Below are 21,735 nucleotides of genomic sequence, written 5' to 3'. Positions count from 1 at the left end.
TCATGTGATCGACGAGTTATTTTCAGATCTGAAGGGAGAATACGTGTTCAATTTCATGGATGACCTAGTGGTCTATTCGTCGTCTATCGCCGAGCACGAGGGTCATCTTCGCGAAGTTTTTTGCCGTCTTCAGCAGGCTGGATTTACCTTGAATCAAAGATAAGATTACTCTCGGGGCTAGTGAGATTAAGTATTTGGGCCACTATGTGTCCTCACGTGGAGTGCGAGTTATTCCGGAGCGCATTGAGGCGATGAGAAAATTTCCGCGTCCTACGACGTTACGTGCTGTTCGTCGGTTTATCGGGATGGTCAGATTTTATGCTAGGTTTATTCCGGCGTTTTCCGAGAAAGCTGCCCCGTTGCATGCTTTGAAGAAAAAAGGGGTTCAGTTTGTGTGGGAACAGGAGCAGCAAGGAGCATTTGAGGCTCTCAAGAAGGCCTTGTGTGAGGCGCCAGTATTGCAAATCCCGACTTCGGTAAGGAATTTGTTTTGGTGACTGATGCTAGTGACTCAAGAGTTTCTGCGGTGTTAAATCAGAGAGTAAATGGGCAATTAGCTCCTATCTCGTTTTATAGTAGACTTTTGTCCTCTGCTGAAAAATGCTACAATACTTAGAAAGAATGTTTGGCAGTGTTATTCGGTTGTGAAAAGTGTAGGAGTTACCTTGAGCATAAGGAATTTGAGTTACAGTGTGATAATCTGGCTTTGGTTTGGCTCCTTAGAAGGGTTAAAGATGTAGGTCGGCTAGGCTGGTGGATATTGCGACTAGTGCACTTTAAGTTTAGAGTCACACATACTCGGGGAGCTGATAATGTGGTGACCGATGGGTTATCTCATATGTTTGAAGGACGGGAGGCCGTTGAACCGGAAGCGAGTTACATTGCTGTGTTGCAAGGGTTGCCCCTAGTGTATTCTTCCCTTGCGGAACACCAGAAGCAGGATCCCTTTTGTTTGGATTTCCTTGAGAATGGGAAAAAGGGTGAGTTGGTCGGAGGGAACTTTCGGGTAGACCGAGATCTCCTTTGCTATCAACCGAGAGGAGTTAAGCGAAGGCGTTATTGTATCCCTCCTCCGTTACGAACGATGTTGGTCAAATATTTTCATGATTCTCCGCTTTCGGGACATCTTGGTGCCTTTAAGACTTTAAAGAAGATCGCGTATAATTTCTATTCGCCCAAGATGAGGAATGAGGTGTTTATCTATGTCCAGACTTGTGATTTGTGTCAGCGAGTGAAGGCCACTCAGAATACTCTGATTGGTTTTCATTCGGCAATCCCATTATCTCGGCCGTTGGAGAGAGTCTTCATTGATTTTATGGGTCCGATGGTTAGAACCAAATGAGGAAATCAAGCTATTTTGGTCGTGGTAGATGGATTTTATAAGTTTGTTGCTTTTTACCCGGTTCGGAATAGTAACGCGAAAACGGTTAGCGACGTTTTGGAACGTCGGTACTTTCCGGCTTATGGTATCCCCGCCTCAGTGGTATCGGACAATGCTAAAGTTTTCCGATCTAAAGTTTTTTGTGATTTGTGTTTTAAGTGGGGAATTAAGCGAATAAACACGACACCTTATTGTCCTCAGGGATCACTGGCAGAAAGAGTTAACCGTAACCTCAAGGCTGCATTGAAAATCTTTCATCATAGCTCCCAGAAGTTGTGGGATGAAGATCTTCCCTCTGAGTTTGGCATTTAATACTGCCGTCCATGAGAGTACCCAATTTACCCCGGCTAAATTATTTTTGGGACGAGATATTAAATCACCTTTAGAAGTGAATTGGAATTTGAGCCCTGAGCTACATGAAGAAGGTCATTCCAATGAGTCATTTTGGACTCAAGCTTATGAAAATTTGAAAGCAGCGAATCGCCGGGTTGCACGAAGGTTCAATGAAGGACACATTGCGAATTCATTTAAGCTTGGAGATACTGTTGTGTATCGGATGAATTTAATGAGTAATAGAGTCCGCGAAACTTCTGCCAAATTACTGCTGAAATGGTCAAAGCCAGTGGTAATTGCAAAATTTTTGTATTGTTAGCTAATCCAGATACTGGGGTCATTGTAAGGAAAGCTCATGTTTGTCAACTAAAAAGATACAGGGCATAATTTTATGTATTCTTGTTATATGAGCTGTGTCTGGTGAGAATCAGGTTTGGAGGTGTATATTTGCATCTGTCTCTGGCCTTCCCCTCGCGCATGGCCACGCACAGCCTTTTGTTTCGTTGATTTCTTCTGGATGCGCCATTGGTGGATGGAGCTCCACGACCGGCGATCTTGTGGAGAAGAGGATTATCTTCGCCTGACCACGAAAGCGGACCCTGTTTGGTGGGCCGCTATAAGGTAGCCCCTCTCTCCATCAACGGTGAACGAAAGCCACTGAGACTGTGGGGTCTCTCATGAGAACACGTAGGACAGTACCTAGTGGAACTGCAATCCCCCGGAGAAGTTGATGGGCGTCGCTAGACAGCAGTTTCTGACCCTGCCAAGTGGTTTGGTGCCTGGCAGAAACCTTGTCAATGGTGTAACTATCCGCTGAGACAGTGGGGTATCTTAGGGGGACGCCTAGGGGGCCGTGCCGAGCGGAATGGACGAGGGTGTGGTTCGCTGAGGACGTGTCACGGGTGGATGCCATTGGGCCGCTGGTGTGGCCGGTTCCTGAAACTCGGTACTGAGAAACGTGCATGAGGTGGTGTTCGCATATGGACAGTGGACCTGATATTTGGTGGAAGAGAGGGTGGCAAAAACCCTGGTCAAAAACTTGTTTTGACCGCTGCACGGGTGGATATTTGAGCCAAGCTACAGCTGGCTCTGGTGTTTCAGACGGCGGACTGTGTGCATGCGTGCGGGGAAGTTAAGCTCGTTGGAGGGGGAACTGGTGCAGACCAAGCTTGCTCGCCAGAACACAGAAGAAAGGAGTTAGACACTCTATCTCTTGTTGTCTGTAGCTACAGGCCGGTCGGCAACGTCTCTCCAGCTGGGCACACCCTGCGACGTGACATCAGGTTGTATGTGTTTTATTGTAGTAGCTGCCCATCCTGTTTGTTACCGAATTGTTTGTTGGAGGACGGGGGCCGCTACTGATTTGTTGAGTTATTTTGGTTTTCATCTTTATGCAGTTTACCAAAGACCATTTCATAGTTAATAATTGTTTGTATTTCTGAACAAGGAAATATGGGGAGAAAGATTATTTCACTTATCATACATGAATTTTTTATTTCTGGTTTGTCAAGTTTATGGTTTCCTACCAGTGATCCATTTGTCTGAACATCAAAACAGCATAGTCTCAGTGATACATAAATGTTATTCATGTTATGTGATTCTTAGGTGGAAACAAGGATTTATGTATATAGCAACTGCTAACATGAAACTCAAGAGTGTAAAATAAAACTCTTCTGAGCTATTTTCTTCCACAAAAATTAATTACTCTTACTGACTGCTTAGATACATGAAGCAAAAGCCTAGTAGCATAATGGTGATTATGTCACTTGGCCTGTATCTTTAATGTAAACAACACATTAAAAATATAGTTTGTAACATTCTCACATCATATCTGTAAACAGTAAACTGATAAAGAAAAGCTTTTTTTTTAGTTTTCTGTGGCTGTGGACTGGTGTGTAGGAAGTGAAGTGGAGGAAAATGCAGACAAGTCAAATTTAAATTTTGTGTACGAGGTCTGTTCAAAATGTATTGGACCTTAATTTTTCCCACGGAAACAAATGAAGCACGGGAGGTGTCCTCCGGGGGGGGACCTTCATGTGCATGCGTGAATTTTTTCCCGCCTGCAGAGAGCGTCAGTCAGCCGCATGGTAAGATTTTGTAAAATTTATTTAATATAAGTACCAGTAATCTGCCACAGTGGTCTAGCAGTCAGAACACTAGCCTTGTAAGCCTGGGGTCCCGGGTTCAATTCCCGGTGGTGCTCATATTTATAACTTGTGTTGGGCAAGGCCGTGGTCTAGGCAACACGGAGTTTTCCATCGGGGGCTTCCCCAGTTTCTCCGTGGCATCCCAACAATTACTCCACTCACAGACACAGAAGAAGGCAATGGCAAACCACTTCTGGATCATCTGGCAAGAATGTATATATGTATGATCAGGTCCCTGACAACCTGAAGAGGTTGGTAGGATCCTGTTCATAATATATGGACCTGTCATCAGACAGAACACTAAAATAAAAAAAAAGTACCAGTATTTTTGTTCAGATTATTTTTTTTTCTCTTTTAAAAGCTGTACTGAAACACCATCTTCTGATCCTCAGGCATCTAAAGCCATCAGTATGGAGTAACAGGCTGCAGATGTTGGAGGACCATACTCGGCTTCAGTATAATTGTGCCATATATAACAGGTAAATAATATTTTATACAGAATGTTGCACTTTGTTATGGTGACACAGTGAGGGTGTGAGAACAGATTAAAATTTGTGGATGACCACACCAATAATCTGCTTTGCTCTCGAACACCTCTACAACATCCAGGCTTGAGACTGCAGCTATGTAGTAATCTGTGCTACGCAGTCAGTCCCTTAGTTGTAAAGGCCATGGAGGCTACAGGCAACATGAATAAATTGGTTATATGGGCTGAAGTGATTCAGAACAAATGTTGTTGGATTCTAATAATTACTGTTAAAATTCTCTAGATGATTTTGTGCTAATTGGCACATGAGTAATAATGGTAATGAAGGTATTAGAAATAAAAATTTCCAGTAATAATAATAATTTATTTACATTCCATGAATCCATAAGACAGTCAGATGACGATAGGATGTGGAAAGTCATAATAAAAATAATAATAATAATAATAATACAATACATATTGTAAAATACAATTCGTACTATTATATAAATTTCACATAATACAAAAAGTATTCACCTAGAGAAATGGTAAGCTACAAATAGATCTACCCATTACACACAAGAAAAATTTATCACTTATTTGTAAACAACATAAATTCATTGACAGAGTAAAAGGAGTGTGTATTTAAGTATCTTTTTAATGCTACCTTAAATTGCTCCTTCTTATTTACAAGACTTGTGAGATTTGATGGTAGACTGTTGAAAATTTTGATTCCTGCATAATATGCACTCTTCTGAAAGCATGAGAGGTTGGCAACTGGTCTATGAAGCTGATTTTTATTCCTTGTGTTGACACGGTGTATAGCAGAATTAGTTTGAAAGAGTTCTTGGTTATTTACAATAAAGTTCATTAACGAGAAAATGTATTTACAAGGTAGAGCTAAGATCTCTAATTTCTTAAATAGACTTATACATGAATTTCTAGGTTTTGCACCAGCCAATAATCTGATAATTTTCTTTTGTAAAGTGAATATTTTTTTACTGTTTGATGAATTTCCCCCCAAAATTATTCCATACTTCATTAAAGAGTGAAAATAGGCAAAATATACTGATCTGAGTGTCAGTGTTGCTGACATGCAACAGAGCTCTAACTGCATAACATGCGCCACTTAACTTAGGTACCAGTTTATCAATATGATTTGTCCAATTTAGGTGATTATCAATTTTCAAACCCAAGAATTTTGTGTTTATTGACTCTTGTATATACTTCCCATTATAACCAATACTTAAAGCAAGCTGTGGTGAGTTATTTGTTATAAATTTTATTATATTCGTTTCATCTAGATTTAGGGCCAGCTTGTTAGCAGTAAACCATTTACTCATATGAGACAGAACTATGTTTGATGTTGAACAGAAATCATCAAAATTTTTATTAGAAATTATGACACTTGTGTCATCAGCAAATATTATGGGTTCTGTTAAAGTATTTATTGTTGGAGGAAGGTCATTTATGTATATTATAAAAAGCAAGGGCCCTAAAATTGACCCTTGGGGGAACTCCATGTTTTATTGTTCCCCAGTTTGAGAAAAAATTTCGTTTGTTTTTAGGTGCTTTTACTTCGACCTTTTGCTTTCTATCTGTTAAATAGGATCTGAACCATTGCACTGCTATTCCTTGAATGCCATAAAATTGCAATTTATCCAACAAACTTTCATGATTTACACAGTCAAAAGCTTTTGCTAAATCACAGAAAATTCCTCCAACATGCATTTTGTGGTTAACAGATTTTAGCACATTGTCTGTTAGTTTGAAAGCTGCATCTTCAGTGGATACACCTTCCCTGAAGCCATATTGTTCCAGGACTAATATGTTGTTAGCATGCATATGATGACTTAATCTATTGTACATAATCTTTTCAAGCACTTTAGAAAAAGTAGTTAAAAGTGAAATTGGCCTGTAATTTGTCATACTGGTTTTGTCCCCTTTCTTGTACAGCGGTCGTACTACTGATATTTTAAGGCGGTCCAGGAAAATGCCTGTGTATAATGAGTGATTACAAATGTGGGTTAATGGACAACTAATTAAAGCTGAACAAGCTTTCAAAATTTTACTTGTTATTTCATCATAACCTGATGAGTTTTTTGACTTGAGGGACTGTATTACACTTTTCACCTCAGTTTCAGTGGTTGGAATGATATTAAGGCCAGAAAATTTTGCAGGAAATGTAGCTTTTAAGATGGAAACAGCATCTTCTGTCCCAGTTTGATTTAAATTTAAGCTTTCAGTAATTGTTAGAAAAAACTTATTGAAGGCATTAGCCACTTTTCCAGTGGGATGGTATGTCAGATATTGTGGATTTGTGCTGCAGGGTGTGGCAGAGGATACATTAAAATGCTGAAAGAATTTTAACTACTTTTATTCTTTGTGTAGAAAAATTCATAACAATAATAAACAAAATACATGAAATCACAGGATACCTGCATGTGTTGAACCAAAGGTCATTGCAGTAGTGGAAACCATGTTTTGTGTAATTAGAAATTAAGTCTGAATTCAATGCACTGTAACAAGATTACAACAATTATTATTTAAAGGAAGATGATTTATAAATTAAAAAAGATATATTTTAAATGTAGGCAGCTAGTCAAACAAACAATCAATATTGCTTGTTCTCCCTATGCTGCCACGATACAGGTCCGTGTGGAGGACCCAGCTACATGGCCATGTGAGTGGAGTGAAACAAGTGGATGGAAAGGTGCACATGGCTGGTCTCTGTGATGAATGGACATCTGCAGAGGTTTGCCTCAGAATAATTATAGTATGCTGTTCTAAAGTGAGACTGTTAGCTATAAAAGAGGCTCTTTCAAAAGCACCAATTTAGAGTAAACCAGAAGTACAATCAGGAGAGATAACTTGACTAATCAAATCTCTCCATGTATGGGTTTTCCCCAAGTATAAGTAGATAATGAGCTGGTAAGAATGCCTTGAAACCTGTAAGTTCTTTATAGGATATTCCATTTCATGTCTTAATTGACTCAACATCCTTTTAACATTTTGATTCCCAACCATTTTATGTACGTGTCCTGGTGCATTTACATTTTTGACATGTAATAAATATTCACATGTGGAATTTGGGACATTTTCAGAGAAGAGTAGGATGTGGTAATTTCATATCTTTACGCTTCATTTAATTCACTGGTAAGACTCTAATAACAGTTACCTTCTTTAAAATTCAATGTAAATTTCTTCAAAGAACTAGTCTTTGTACTATGAGTAATGAAAAATCCCCATTTGCTTAACGACTCATTAAAGGTACCTAACCTTGATATTAAGTGAAGTGTACCTGTACACACACCAGAATGAATGGCTCGCAATTGTATCACATGGTTTAACTCTTGTCTTCCTCTTTTATTTTCTTCATTACCGGACAACTGCCACCTCCTGAACCATCTGGCGAAGCTGCAGATTCATTCGTCATCTTGTCCATTTCACGTTTTACAGTTCCTTTCTTCAACCATGACTGCATGAAAAGTTGGCTTTGAGATGCAGGTTGTGGTTTTCTATAGAAATGGCAGTAAACTTAATTAATCTTCCTTAAAATCATTACAGGCAAATATACTGTCAGAAGTGAAACATCAACTAAGGTTTTTGGTAAATATACTAGGTTTTGAGACTCATTCGTCATAAGAGTTGTGATAAATGCATGCTGAACAGTGGAATTGCTTGTAAATGACTAAGGAAACTAAAGTATTTGGATAAAATCTGCCCATTGCCATTTTTTGGCTTAAATTCAGAAGTGAACTGTCTCCTGTGATGGAACCCAGGTCTCAGAACAAAGAGGCTGGAATCTAACTATAAGAGCCATGCCATGGACTAGAAGAAACTCACACATAACAGTGCAGTCTACACACTGACTACATTAAGGAATCATGAAGATGAGACTTTCGCTCTAATTATACAGCATGTACATATGCAGTGGAAAAACAGATTTTGATCTGAAAGGTGCTTGCTACAATTCAGTCTGGAATCTTGCCCTCCCAACTGCTATTTGAAAATGTAAAGATTAAAATACACAAAATTATAATTTTATTTGTTCTATATAGGCATGAAACTTGGTCTCTCATGTTATGGCAATATAAAATAAGGATGTTCTAGAACAGGGTACTGAGTAGAGTATTTGGATCTAAGATGGAGAAAGTAAACAGGAGGTTGGAGAAAACTGCATAATGAGGAACTACATAATTTGTACTCTCCATCAAATATTTTCAGAATAATCAAATCAAGGATCAAACAGGCAGAGCATGTAACACACATGGGACATGAGAAATGCATACATCATTTTTGTCAGAGAACATGAAGGGAAGAGACCACTTGGAAGACCCAAGCATAGATGTCAGGACGATAATAAAATGGTTCTTAAAGAAATATAGTAGAAGGGTTTAGACTGGAAAACATTTGGCTCACGACAGTTACTCATGGGAGGATCTTATGAACACTCTGAACATTAATAAACCTTTGGATTCCATAAAAGGCAGGGAGTTTTATTTACTATATGAGTGAATATTAACTCCCAAAAAATGACGTCCACAGAGTTAGTTAGCTAGGGTACATACTCTAAGTTAATAGGTTTGTTGCACTGAGGATCCTTGTTGCGAGAATTGTTGACCAGAGTGGCCACTGGGTGCCAGGTTAATAACTTGATGGGCTGAATCACTGCTAGAGCTGCTTTGGAAGATACTCGTTCTATGTCCAACCAGTCCTGTGTTACACCAAAAGATTATTAAACTGCATATCATACCAATACTTTTTGAAGAAAACTTCTTTCTACTTGTGACACATTTGTGATTTCTGTCATATTATTCTGACATACTAACCCTTTAAATATGCTCTGGTTGCCATTGTATTCACATTAGCTTTGCAGAGCTTTTAAAATTACACCATAAACCCAAATGGATAAATTTAATTTTGTAATTCTTGCTTTCTGTGTCTCCATTTGTTAAACTGCCCATATTTTGATACCCTACTGAGATATCTTGCAAGAAAAAACATTTTCAAGACTTGTAGACACTAGTAATTTGTATAAGATCATTATTAGGTGTGAATATTTTACACTTATAATGTTGGCACTAGTAGGGGTGAGTGGTTAGCATCACGCCTCAGCTGTGCTTAACCCTGGGAAAGTACCCTACAGTACTCATTGGATAGGAGGCTGGGTGGGCCCCAGAGCCAGTCTGGAAGCAGAGGCAAGAGGAAAAATCCTAAAGCAGGAATGGTATAAATTTAAATTGTTTTTCTGTTTTATTTCTCTCAGATTATCTCCAACACACAGGCACAAGTTTGTGGGTTTACCTTATAAAAGGGAGAAATATTCAGCAATATTTTGCTGGCTTGCACGAGGATATTGATCTTTTTAGGTGCACACACACACACACTTTGTCTTACCAACACTTAACACAGCCCTTTTCTCCATGTCAGATAAATGCAACCAATTGTGATTTTGCAGTACGCACCTGTATCTGTTTGTTACTTAAAGCAATGGTGATGCAGTCATGACAATATAACCTCAAATTTGACATGGAAAAAATTCAATAACCAAATTATAACTTGGTGGGTTATGTTAGTATTAAATTCCTGTACTTTATGAAGTATGCAGCTATAAATAACCACTGCAGTCAAATAAATGGAAACATATTAATGTGAAGTAAACCTCCATTAGAATTCCCATAACTTTACCTCATGGAAGATTTGTGTGGTAGACATTAGGCCAGGTTCATAACTGGTAGAAGTTTATACTCACTGCTATTTGTTCTCCCTCCAGAATGGCTGGCATGCGATGATGCAACCAAGACAATGTGCTGTTTGAATCCAGTGTTATGACACTATAACTGTATATCACTTCTCCCTGGAACATAACAGAAACGTGCAATGAAATGTTCTTGGACAAACAGCCATGTGATGGTGTTAATATCCAGAATTTTGGAAACTCTTTGCCTCCATCATCATGGCTGATGCAGTGACACGATTATCCATTATATTTATATCCGCAATTGGCTCTTAGCACCCAGTGTCCTTGTCCCAGGGAACACAACAGTGGAACAGTAAGTACTTTAGAGAAACAAGTAACAATACAATTAATAAAAGGGGAGTATTCACATTTAACGATTTGTCTTTTAGTCACTGTGCATTCTTAAAAAACAAGGGGGCAGGGGAGCAGGACTGAAGTTGCATAATTTTTAATTTAACTTTTAATGCAAACAGGTTAAAAGTTTTCAACCGACCACCCATGTTATATCAAAGTAGCACTGTAAAACAGCACTGAAGACATTTTTCCAAGCAGACCATAAGAAATTACTTCTATTCACTTTTTTCCTCCCCCTAGTAACTATGAAGCGTAAAGATATGAAATTACCACATCCTACTCTTCTCTGAAAATGTCCCAAATTCCACATGTGAATATTTATTACATGGCAAAAATGTAAATGCACCAGGACACTTTGTACATAAAATGGTTGGGAATCAAAATGTTAAAAGGATGTTGAGTCAATTAAGACATGAAATGGAATATTCTATAATGAACTTGCAGGTTTCATGACTAAAAGGCATTCTTACCGGCTCATTATCTACTTATACTCGGGGAAAACTCATACATGGAGAGATTTGATTAGTCATGTTACCTCTCCTGATTGTACTTCTGGTTTACTCTAAATTGGTGCTTTTGAAAGAGCCTCTTTTATAGCTAACAGTCTCACTTTAGAACAGCATACTATAATTATTCCGAGACAAACCTCTGCAGATGTCCATTCATCATAGAGACCAGCCATGTGCACAAGTTTTGGACCTTTCCATCCACTTTTTTCACTCCAGTCACATGACCATGTAGCTGGGTCCTCCACACGGACCTGTATCGTGGAGGTATAGGGAGAACAAGCAATACTGATTGTTTGACTAGCTGCCTACATTTAAAATATATATTTTTTAATTTATAAATCATCTTCCTTTAAATAATAATTGTTGTAATCTTGTTATAGTGCATTGAATTCAGACTTAATTTCAAATTACACAAAACATACCCCCTCATCTTGTGGCATATAGATGAAGTAGGGCTGCTTATTCCCTTTGCCTTTAGTGGTCTGCCACTCATAGAAGCCATCACATATGACAACACATCGTTGTCCCTTGTTGAATGGCCTTGAATATAGTTTAGAACTTAGTAAACCTTCTAAACGACAATTGTTTGTTGATAGTCCATGTGATTTGTAGTCTCCCTGATAGAAGAAAAATCACATAGCACTTGGTCATACTGCACTCTTTCTAAAGCATTTAAAAGAAGTGCCATACTTTGGTGGGCATCTTTACAGAAGAAAAGTCTTGTGTTCAACAAAATCTCCTGTATGACAGTTATTAGTTCTATTTGTTGTTATATTTAATAATTTGATACCAACCTTAAGCAATTAGTAATATATTTATATCTATAAATAATGTCCTACACTGCCCTACAAGGAAGAAACTCGTATAAATGCAAATCACACATGAAATAATTTCTCATGAATCTAGCACGAATATATCACTACACCATGGTAAAAACAGTTTAAAGTCATCTTAATCACTGGCTTTCTATATCATTTTGATTTTGAAGATGGCTGTCTTCTGGGCTGTAGTGTCATGTAATCTGGTAGAAGCTTACCAGGTTTTCAGATGTCCTTGCTACATCATCAAGGCGATGAGTACATGTTTTTCTTGCAGTTTATGACATTTCACTATTATAAATGGAGTGACATTATTACTGAGAAATATAACTTGGCATTTCAGGCATAACTCATAAAGCCTACTTTCCAAGACATTTAACCCTACAAATTTTGTTTTGCTAATGGCAATATTTCTCATCTGCAGATTCTTAGCAGAACTACAAGGGATACATCTGAATAGTGGAAGTTGCATGAAGTCTTGTTTTAGACACTATATAATTTCACCCAGGCTTGGTCTTTAAGAGATTTCATAATAATTTCTATAGTTTCCATTATTTGATGTTCAGATTCAAGCAGTGCCTTTTGGACAAAGATCACATACATTTTCATGTACTTCATACAAAAAAATGACTATTTCATGTGTATATGTTCACATCAGATACATGTAACATGTGCAATATAGAACGGAATACACATCAGGGTACCCTGATGATGGAAGCAGCAAGCACCTCTGAAACACTGGTAAACTTCTACCAGACTACATGGCACAACAATCCAGAAGACAGCCATCTTCACAGAGTCAAAGAGTAATAGATGCTGGAGAAAACTACATAATTAGGGTTTTCATACTTCATACTATTCACCAAATATTAAGATGATCGATTCAAGGATTATGAAATGGGTAGGACATATAGCATAGAAGAGATGAGAAATGCATATAGAATTTTAGATGGAAAACCTGAAGGTAAGAGTCCATTTGAAAGATTATATGTATGTGGGAGTATACTATTAAAATTAACCTTTTAAAAAAGGTGTATGTGGACTAGATTCATATGGATCAGAATACGGACCACGGGTGGGTTCTTGTAAACATGATAATGGATCTTGGGTTCTACAAGAGGTGATGAATTTTTCAACTAGCTAAGTTATTATTAGCCCCTCAAGGATTCTGCTTCATGGAGTTAGGTTAAAAAAAGGGTTAGTGATGAAAATAATATAATATTTGGTTGTCCTTCAGAACTGCCTCATCAACTCCATATTCTTAACGGCTTCTCCTGACATTCTGACCTTATGCCATACTGGTATCATGCCCCACATCATAGGCTGCAGCATTCTCTCAGATTCACCACCGAAATGTGAGCCAGACACAAGAACAGGAGTCACATCTGTTGGAGCAACATTATGTGATGGTCTATACTGTTGCTTGTTTTTGATATTACTGGCCCAGTGTGGTAGCTGATAGTTGCCAGATATTTTATCTTTAAAGCTGCTAGCCTTCTGAACATCATCTGGACACAGTGAGCTGTAGTAAGAATAGCAAAAGTAAGATGACTACATTTTATTAAATTATTTTAAAATGTTACATAAACGTTTGAGATGATGCACCAAGGTGATAATATGCTTGATGGTAAAGACTGAAAAGAGAATTGTTTAATGTGAAGTAACCGGAAGCACCTACTAGCTGAAACATTTTTGTAAATGGTGACCAGAAGGCACTCCAAATGTTCAAGATGTCTGGAGACATTAGTAATTCATAATTTATATTTTCGTGTTCAAAGAATGTTATTTTACAACACCTTGAATGATTTATATGGCAACTTTTTATGCTTAAAGGGCAAAAATATTATTACCATTACTTTTAATTAAAATAATAAAATCTGTTGTCTAGCTATACATTCAGAGGGAAGTGCTGTAATGGAACTCCAGATCCACTCACTTGCCACCCAACTCTGACACTCAGAATGCAATGCAAGTGTCACTGAGGAGCCAGATTCAGCAACCTATATAGTGCCTTCATTGCATTAATGTTTAATGTTCACTGGACTAAATAACATTAAAATAACTTAGAAATTGTCTGCTGAAAAGTAACAATACAGTTTTACTGATTACTCACTTTCGTACTGCAAATGTGTATTTTAGAAGTTATGAAAAATGCCAAAATTAACATCAGAGCAAATAATTTTCATTACATGGATGTACTGGCAGATAGAAAGGGCAGATAGTGTACTATTTGAACGGAAAGAACATCACAACTGTCTGCTACCAGCATAATCATATTCATCATCACAGGTTCTACAGCCTATTACAGGCCTTGACAGCCCCAATCAACAGAATTTGTTGAAGAAGTTTGACAAGATTGGATCTCCTGATATGTGGTAGGCCTCAAACCATAACAAATGACAACTTTGTAGATACTGTTACCAGGACCACAGTCAATCCAGAGTAGACTAGGATAATATCCTGGGGATTTTTTGGGTCATAGGTTCTTTTATCTTTGACATAACAGTGACAAGAGAGGCAACAGTTTGGCCTGATCTTTTCACCACTGAAAGACGGTAATTTGCAATCTTGTCGATGGCAGTTCACAACTTCTAACTTCTATATACAAACCTGTTTCTTTTATTCATTTATTATTTATAGTTCTTTAAACAACACTTTAACATAAGCTCAGACTATATAGCATAGAATGGCAGGATGATAGTGAATAATGACTTGGAAATGCTATGGAAGGAAGCAATCACAGCCTAATTTAAAGTACAATCCCAGAATTTGCCTGGAGGGTCTGAGGAAAATCATGAAAACTCAGCCAGGATAGGCAAGGTTAGAACCTAGGACCTCTCAAATACAAAAGAGTGCCAACCACATGACCACAACATTTGGTACCAATCTGTTTTTTCTGTTCAGACCCTTATTATTGAATGGCAAAATTAGTACTTTCAGGCTGTTGGATAGGATGAGGAGCTCCAGTGGAGACATTGGAAAGTCAAGGATTTATAAAAGAAGACTTGTATGCAAGCAAGCAAGCTAAGATACAATGAATAATAGAAATTAACAATAAAAATATTGCAGATATATCTGTATAAATGTGTGAAAAAGGTATGAAAAAAGCTGTTTGAACTTTGTGTCTATTTTGAAGGTAGCGAATTAAAAAAATGTCCATATGTAATGAAGTATATGTAATGTTATTTATTGGGTCTGCAACAATTGTAGTGCTACTTCTGAATGTAACTTCAGTTCTCAACACCACTGTGTAACTAAAGTGTTTTTGGGCATCAAAACAAATTACTTTTCATGTACACAGTTAAAAAGATGCCTCATATTATAATCAAATTTACATTCCTTGGATCCTTAATACTTGAAGGCAAGGATGTAGAACATGTCATAGTATGTATATGAACACTTTGTATGACAAAATGCTAAAATGAAACAAAATTGTATATGAATATATATTATGGCTATTTGCATATGTATTTACAGTATTTAATAATTTTCAATCAAAATAAATTCTTCTACAGAGTAAAAGGAGTGAGATAAAAGGTAATATTTCAATACTGGCTTAAATACTGTCTGGAAGAGAACTAAATAATTGTACCCTGCATATAGTAAGCACCCTTTTGATAACTAATGAGGTTAATGCTTGGCTGAAGGAGGACATGCTTATACCTTGTATTTACGCTATGTATGTAAAAGTTTAGAATTTTTCCATGTTGTCCAAAATAAGGCAGTCGTGAAAGTAGGAATTCACTCATTTTGCAAGTGAGAGTTTATTAAATGTCTTAAATAGTTATTTGCAAGATACTCTTTTAGTACCAGCCATCATTTTAATTATTTTGTCTAATAAATACTATTTGCTGTCTGTTAAATTTCCCCAGAAAATAACTACGTAATAAATTAAAAACCAGTAACTATAGACATAACCTCGTCTATTCAAATTACTCAATATCAGCAAGTAATGTCACAGTTACGCACCACGCAGTTCTTCCGCACATTACTTAGCTTTTGTAGTTATATTTTTCCGTAAACTATAACAAAGGACATGTAAGAATTTCTTTCTTGCGGTCTAATCAATCCCTGAATTTACACAAATGACTTGTTCTGCGCGCATTAAAAACAAAATCCTGTCTTTGCAATATATCGATAACTCTACAGAACGATACTCGGCACTGATCTTCAGGCAGTGTCTCCTTCTGCCATCTATGGAAATGTTGAATAATTACTTCGACCAGTGTTCTTCAAACTGGGGGTCGTGGGAACAAAAGTGGCGCACGAAACAACACCCCGATTGAAAGTCTAAATAAAAACTTGGTACATATATCTCTATGAACACAAAGAACAGTTCACGGAGATTCATCCTTCATGGATCACAAGCTCAATATAATTTCCATTTAGTCGTGCAATTTCCGAAACTCGAGCGGCTGCGGTCCCTATCTCGAGCCAGATGAACCCAATCCACACTCTATAAACTTATTTATGTAAGATGTCTTAATGTTATTCTTCCATTGACTCCGAGGTCTTCTCTTTAGGCTTCCCAACCAAAGTTTCTTCATTGATAAATACATATTCACGGAAGATTTTGTTGGAAGGAGTCAGGTATGAAGATTTTGTTTGGGCGTTCTGTAAAAGAACTATGACCTGATAAAACTAAATGGAAAAATAATGACAGCGATATACTGCCATCCCTAGAGTAATTAGGAGCATATGAAAGATAAGACAAGGCACTGAACTAATGAATTAGTGAAATATATGTTATAGACTGCAGAAGATGTAGCTTTGCTGTTTAACTACTGAATTCTTACAGAATATTCTAAATGATTTTCAAGAGTGGATTACATGTCATTGTCAAGATAACCATCATTTTAATTGTGGGCTCTATAGGTGAGTTCTCATATTTGCATTTTTTTAACAATATGTTATCAAGTTTCGAGAAGACTGTTCTAATCTATATACAGACTTGTTTCCTTCCTCTAAAAAAATTTCATAATTTTTAAATATTGTGTTGGTAGCTCTTCTAAGTAATTTCCAAACCTATTTTCCAATCTGAACCACGTGCAATATACTGTGATAATTACGTAGGTTGAAACGAAATTGCGCACAAGTTCTCCATAGTGATATTCCTTGTTTAAAAATAAGTCGAAAATGTTATACAACGTATGTCCCGAGAGGCTTAGTCTTCGAGACACACTCCTCAGCAGTGTTATTAGTCGTGACGATGCATAAAGGACGTTGTTAGGTGTACTCAAGACATACAGTGCACAGCAGGGCACGGAACATGTGAATGCAGGTCGCCCACGGATAGTACAGACATCGCATCTGTGAGTAAGTTCGAGCAGTGAACACAAATCAGTTAGTTTAGAATTCGGCTAACTGAAAACATTCTAGATTCCTAAAGACCGACATGACTCTCAGTGTAAGTCATCTTTGGCGACAGGACATCTTCAAAAGGAATTATATCGCTTGTGAATTCTAGAATAGTATAATTCATTTTGTTTCAGGGGAGTGAAGAAAGAAAAAATATTGTACACTTTTTGGTAATTAAGAGTGTCTATTCCATCTGCTCCTTACTTTAAATTAAAAGTTCAAGAAACTGTAGTAAATAACTGTGATCTATTAATAAAACCAAACGATTATGGAAAACGCAAAGACTAGTAGAAATGACAGCGGGTTTGATCGTTGTCTCTGCGCCACGTGGATTGTGAAAAATTACTGTAGTATCAATGTGACATTGACCTCTCAGACGTAGTGTGGGAACATCGCCAACTGAATATTTCGCTTCACAGTGTGGTCCATTCATTCGCACGCTCTATTAGAGGTAAATGACCCCTGTACTTGTTTGTGTGCTGGGGAAGGAGCTATTGGAATTCTATAGACTGAGCGAATCATATGTGTGGGCTCAGCTATTGAACTTGCTACCAACAGCAGGTCAGTTGACTGTATCCCCCCCAAAACGATTATTTTGGGCTGCTGTATGGGTCTGGAACTGAGTCTAAGACTGATATCAAATTACAGTATCGAATACTTTTAAAATAAAAACTAGAAAATATATTATTTTTAAGTGTCTTCACTGAATTACTGAAAATTTGCCACTTTATGAAGTTACCCGAAACAGAACAGTTAAATCAAGTTCGTATTATAGCAATGAATTTGTCTTTTACCTCATCGCCCTGATGATGGAGGAAATAAGCTCTTCTGAAACGTCCGTTACTATCTAGCAGACTACATGACACAGCATCTCAGAAGCCTCCATTCACGTGAAAAGAACTAAGAACATGTTCGTGCCTCGTCTAAACAAGATAGGACAACATCACAATACAGAGTATTTCGTTTAAAACACGACACTAAAAATCCTACACGCATAAAAAGATGAAACCAATGACAATACTGATTTCTTGCAGCTGATCCATCGCTTTAGATCGGTACGATCGTAGTTTCAGCTGTTTCATCTCTCATTGTCAGTGGGCAATTGCCACAAACAAAACACTTATCAATCAGCGTATTGTTGTCTTACACAGTGCACTTATATGTCAGGATTCTATTGCTAAAGACTTCGCGAACTGACTAAAACTGTATCTTGATATTCATCTTTCAGAATCACGCGCTAATGAGGACTTCGTGCTGCTGAACTCCACTACGTCACTTTCTATCCTAGAGGTTCATCTACCACAGTGGCCTCCGCTGACAAACACGGGTTACCAACTTCCTGACAGGTGAGCAATTTGATGTGGACAGGCGACTCCTAGAAACGAACGACTCGCAGATTGTAGGTTAGTTTTCTCTTGCCTTCGCGCGTGGGTACATTTGCCATTACATTTATAAACGTCGAACTTATTAGAATAAATTAATAATATCTCTTCGGCAGAAATCATGAAGCCTTCTTTCTTACTGTACAATCTCCCGTCAAACAAATTTTGCGCTTTTAATATCACGTTAAAGTGCTATAAGTTTATAAACCTACAATGAGATGCAAGCTTGTGCGTGGGCTAGCACTCGGACTTCCGTTTATAATTATAGTCATAGGATCGAAATCTATTCTGGTCACATTTTATTGCATGCAATTATTTTTTGGCAAGAACTTACTACTTAATTACAGATTATGACTGCACTAACCTTATCAGATATAACCTCAAATATTCGTAATTTTTCATAATTGTAATTGTTGACTTATAAACGTTATTTCATACGCAACTTTTCATGATCTATCTTCACACCAGATTTTATAAACACAGTTTTCATGACTGAGACCTATTAGTTACCACTAGATAAAAATTTTCGAGCTGTAGCCATGATGATATTTTACGGTCTACAAGAATTGGCCTCAAGAAAAGCTGGATATTTTTCCTAATGCAAGGGCCCTGAAATGTCTACAAGTTCGTAAGTCCGCCATGTTAGTCCTGTTACTGGTTGTAGTAAATTAAAAAGTATGAAATTCATGAGACCTCAAATGATATAACATTCATAACAAATTTCTTGAAAATCAGCCAGTTTAACACGTGAACACACGTGTATGTACAGTATTGTGTTATCATACGCTTAATAAAAATAATATTTTTTCATGATATATGATGGAAATATATATGCTCTGTTTAAAAAATAAGATTGGCTTATAGGAGTGGGATTATAAACCAGACAATAAATATATTTTAATTGAAATAATAAGAATCTCACAGGACATGGGTTTCGAACATGCTGAGAGAATTTAAGAAATAAAGAACTCTAATCGGGGCGAATCTGTGTGTTTTGCCTAACTTGTTAGTAGAATTACTGTTTAAATCATGTATTACGTACAAAGGAACTGAGACAGCGAGATGCCAAACAGTGCTGTTGGGAAATAATGTTTACAGCATGGACAGTATCTGATATCCCTCCCGCCTCTCTGAACCCTTGCCTTTTGCTTCTAACGGATCTCGAGCTCACAGATTCGCCCCGACTGCAGTAAGGCAGGCAACACAGAATGGAGAGAGACATACACGCCCCGGAACACGATTGCCCTATTCAGAATGCTGAGAGTGAAAGAAGTAGTATCGAATGGGGCAAAAATCCAAGACTGGAGCAAGTCTCTGCTGGATTGATCGTAAGACGCTCTTTCGTTATTCAACTAAAATGACTTTTAAGTTCGCTCACTGTCTGGATTCCGACCCAGGGCGGCATACAAGCCTCTTTCTGCTCAAATAGAGCTGTTGTATTTTAATGCATACAGTGGTTCTTGACCTCTGACTCACAAATTGACAAAATAGTAGCCCGATTCTCGTCTGCCTCACAGTATGGAGTATACAAGTTGTAGTCTATAAACATAATTATTTCCAGTGCGTCTAAACATGTTTATTTACAATACCTGTATTATTATTATTATTCCATCTATTCACCACTTTATAGGATACTTACTTCTATGTACCCGAGACAAACCTTGCCCTTAAGGTACATAGTGCAGCAGCTATTTCTGAAATACATTTTGTTTTTTAATACGTGTTACATGTATTATATAGTTTTATTGTTAGAGATGATTACATATACCAGGTGATTCAAAAAGGACTTTACAACTTTGAAAGTGTATAGAAATTTATTCAGAAGGCTTACAGAATCGGTTGAGGTGTCATTTTGTAGTAGAACAAATCAAGTTTGACTCACGTTGTGCTGTAGTACCGAATTCCGTTACCGCGAGCGCAAGCGGCAGTGAATTTGAAAATGGCTCGAAAATTTTCTCATACCACAGTTAGACGAAGATGACCAAAAAGGACGGATTCACTTCCAGCAAGACGGCGCACCACCTTACTACCTCACAGAAGACCGGGATTTCCTCAATAACCGTTTCCCAGGTCGGTGGATTGGTCGAACAGGGTCGATAGCATGGCCACCTCGTTCTCCAGATATGACACCTCTCGATTTTTTCTTATGGGGTTTCATTAATGATCGTGTGTATGTTCCACCCTTACCTGCCAATCTCACTGAGCTCAAAGCTCGAATCGCCGCCGCAGTTGCAGAAGTGACACCGGATATGCTTGATCGTGTTTGGCAAGAAATTGATTTCAGGTGGGATGTCTGCAGTATCACCAATGGCAATCACATCGAACCAAAATGACTGTTTGAGTTAAAACTTGATTTGCTTTGCTACAAAATGACACCTCAACCGATTCTGTAAGCCTTCTGAATAAATTTCTATACACTTTCAAAGTTGTAAAGTCCTTTCTGAATCACCCTGTATTACGACAGCGTCTTTCGAATGATACATGAAGTTCCCAAAATGACAGTTTTCTGAAGTTCTCTGATGTGTTCGCCCGGGATGTTGGCCAAATATTTTCAGAGTGACTTGGAGAGAGTTCTAGTTGCTCCTATAATTAATGGGATTACTTTTGCTTTCACTTTCCACATTCGCTGTATTTTAAATGAGAAGGTCCTTGCATTTCAAGATGTTCTCAGCTTCCTTCTTAATCACGTTCCTGTCAGTCTGTATTGCCATATCAATTAAGAGACAAGTTCCATTTTTGTTTCGGATTACTTATCATCATCATCATCATCATCATCATCATTGGTTCGACAGTCCTTGGCCTCCTAACACGTGTCAAGTTACTAGATCTATTAGACATTTAGTAGGACTCCTTGGATGAGTGATCAGCCCGTCGTAAGGCCCCTACCTATACAGGACAGCTGACGAACATCCATGCCTTGAGTGGGATTCGAACCCACGGTCCCAGTGTCCGAGCGACCAAGGTCCACAACCCAGATCTCACGTCCACTGTGACCGACAACGCCTTCACACACTCGGTGTTAAATTAGAGGAGACGCCATAGCCCAGTCATCCACGTTGAACGTATCAATCAAAATCTGACGTTCGTTACGAGCGCAGTCACAGGATGAAAGGTTATAATTTTGCATTTGTTGTGTGAGCAGTCCTATTGGATATGAAGTGCCGTGTGGCGTGAGGAACGGCGAGGCGGTCCGTATTGTAGGAGGCTCAAGTGTGACCCCAGGTGAGTAATTTTTTCTGCTCCG

The 21,735-nt window shown here is 37.9% G+C and overlaps 4 protein-coding genes across 16 annotated transcripts in view; 3 read left to right on the top strand and 1 right to left on the bottom strand.

Annotated features, from left to right (window-relative positions):
• LOC110835921 (snurportin-1) overlaps nucleotides 1-5,209 on the top strand; it is a 32,843-nt gene extending 27,634 nt beyond the window's left edge. Inside the window, exon 7 of the mRNA XM_087340327.1 lies at nucleotides 4,254-5,209. The gene's annotated coding sequence lies outside the window, so the exon portion shown is untranslated. The remainder of the gene's footprint in view (nucleotides 1-4,253) is intronic.
• The window catches only part of LOC110838331 (uncharacterized), a 25,274-nt gene extending 9,660 nt beyond the window's left edge, over nucleotides 1-15,614 (top strand). For 2 of the 9 annotated variants that reach the window (XR_015532554.1, XR_015532558.1), the window contains exons 2-4: nucleotides 2,816-3,000; nucleotides 3,586-4,340; nucleotides 12,989-15,614. Coding sequence is in view for 3 of the 9 variants with exons in the window: in XM_087340321.1 (XP_087196447.1) it covers nucleotides 4,223-4,340; nucleotides 6,980-7,166 (305 nt within the window). In the remaining 6 variants the exon portion in view is untranslated. Of the gene's footprint in view, nucleotides 1-2,815; nucleotides 3,396-3,585; nucleotides 4,341-6,979 lie in introns of those variants that run through there. The other 7 variants (XR_015532556.1, XM_087340323.1, XR_015532555.1 and 4 more) reach the window with 6 other exon arrangements.
• LOC110835912 (abasic site processing protein HMCES) lies at nucleotides 6,689-17,923 on the bottom strand. Of its 3 annotated transcripts, none has more exons than XM_087340331.1 (7): nucleotides 17,904-17,923; nucleotides 13,039-13,273; nucleotides 11,356-11,550; nucleotides 11,071-11,184; nucleotides 10,083-10,187; nucleotides 8,899-9,044; nucleotides 6,689-7,845 (listed from the first exon to the last, which is right to left on the bottom strand). In XM_087340331.1, exons 1-7 carry the CDS (start codon nucleotides 17,906-17,908, stop codon nucleotides 7,674-7,676), a joined length of 972 nt encoding a protein of 323 aa, XP_087196457.1. In that variant the 5' UTR covers nucleotides 17,909-17,923; the 3' UTR covers nucleotides 6,689-7,673. The 3 variants fall into 3 exon arrangements, with proteins under 3 accessions (XP_087196457.1, XP_087196456.1, XP_087196458.1); XM_087340330.1 differs by lacking the exon at nucleotides 17,904-17,923 and adding an exon at nucleotides 15,721-15,943; XM_087340332.1 differs by lacking the exons at nucleotides 11,071-11,184; nucleotides 17,904-17,923 and adding an exon at nucleotides 15,721-15,939.
• LOC110835922 (trypsin-1-like) overlaps nucleotides 16,547-21,735 on the top strand; it is a 21,592-nt gene continuing 16,403 nt past the window's right edge. For all 3 annotated transcript variants that reach the window (XM_022076629.2, XM_022076628.2, XM_087340329.1), the window contains exons 1-3: nucleotides 16,547-16,626; nucleotides 18,338-18,455; nucleotides 21,634-21,713. In XM_022076629.2, the coding sequence (XP_021932321.1) occupies nucleotides 16,560-16,626; nucleotides 18,338-18,455; nucleotides 21,634-21,713 (265 nt within the window). In that variant the 5' untranslated portion in view covers nucleotides 16,547-16,559. The remainder of the gene's footprint in view (nucleotides 16,627-18,337; nucleotides 18,456-21,633; nucleotides 21,714-21,735) is intronic.

This window comes from Zootermopsis nevadensis, unplaced genomic scaffold, assembly GCF_977971745.1.
Source record: "Zootermopsis nevadensis isolate Lab colony 2312 unplaced genomic scaffold, Znev_1.0 Znev_ptg000061l, whole genome shotgun sequence".
Taxonomy (NCBI): domain Eukaryota; kingdom Metazoa; phylum Arthropoda; class Insecta; order Blattodea; family Termopsidae; genus Zootermopsis; species Zootermopsis nevadensis.
Note: the sequence above shows the minus strand (reverse complement) of the source record. Positions and strands in the feature narration are given on the sequence as shown.

Coding starts and splice junctions, on each gene's coding strand:
- LOC110835912 (XM_087340330.1), bottom strand. CDS start 15,740: ATGTGCGGAAGAACTGCGTG. Junction 10,188..11,070: donor ATGAATGGACATCTGCAGAG/GTTTGTCTCGGA, acceptor GTTATGTTCCAG/GGAGAAGTGATATACAGTTA. Junction 9,045..10,082: donor TGGAGGGAGAACAAATAGCA/GTGAGTATAAAC, acceptor GGTGTAACACAG/GACTGGTTGGACATAGAACG.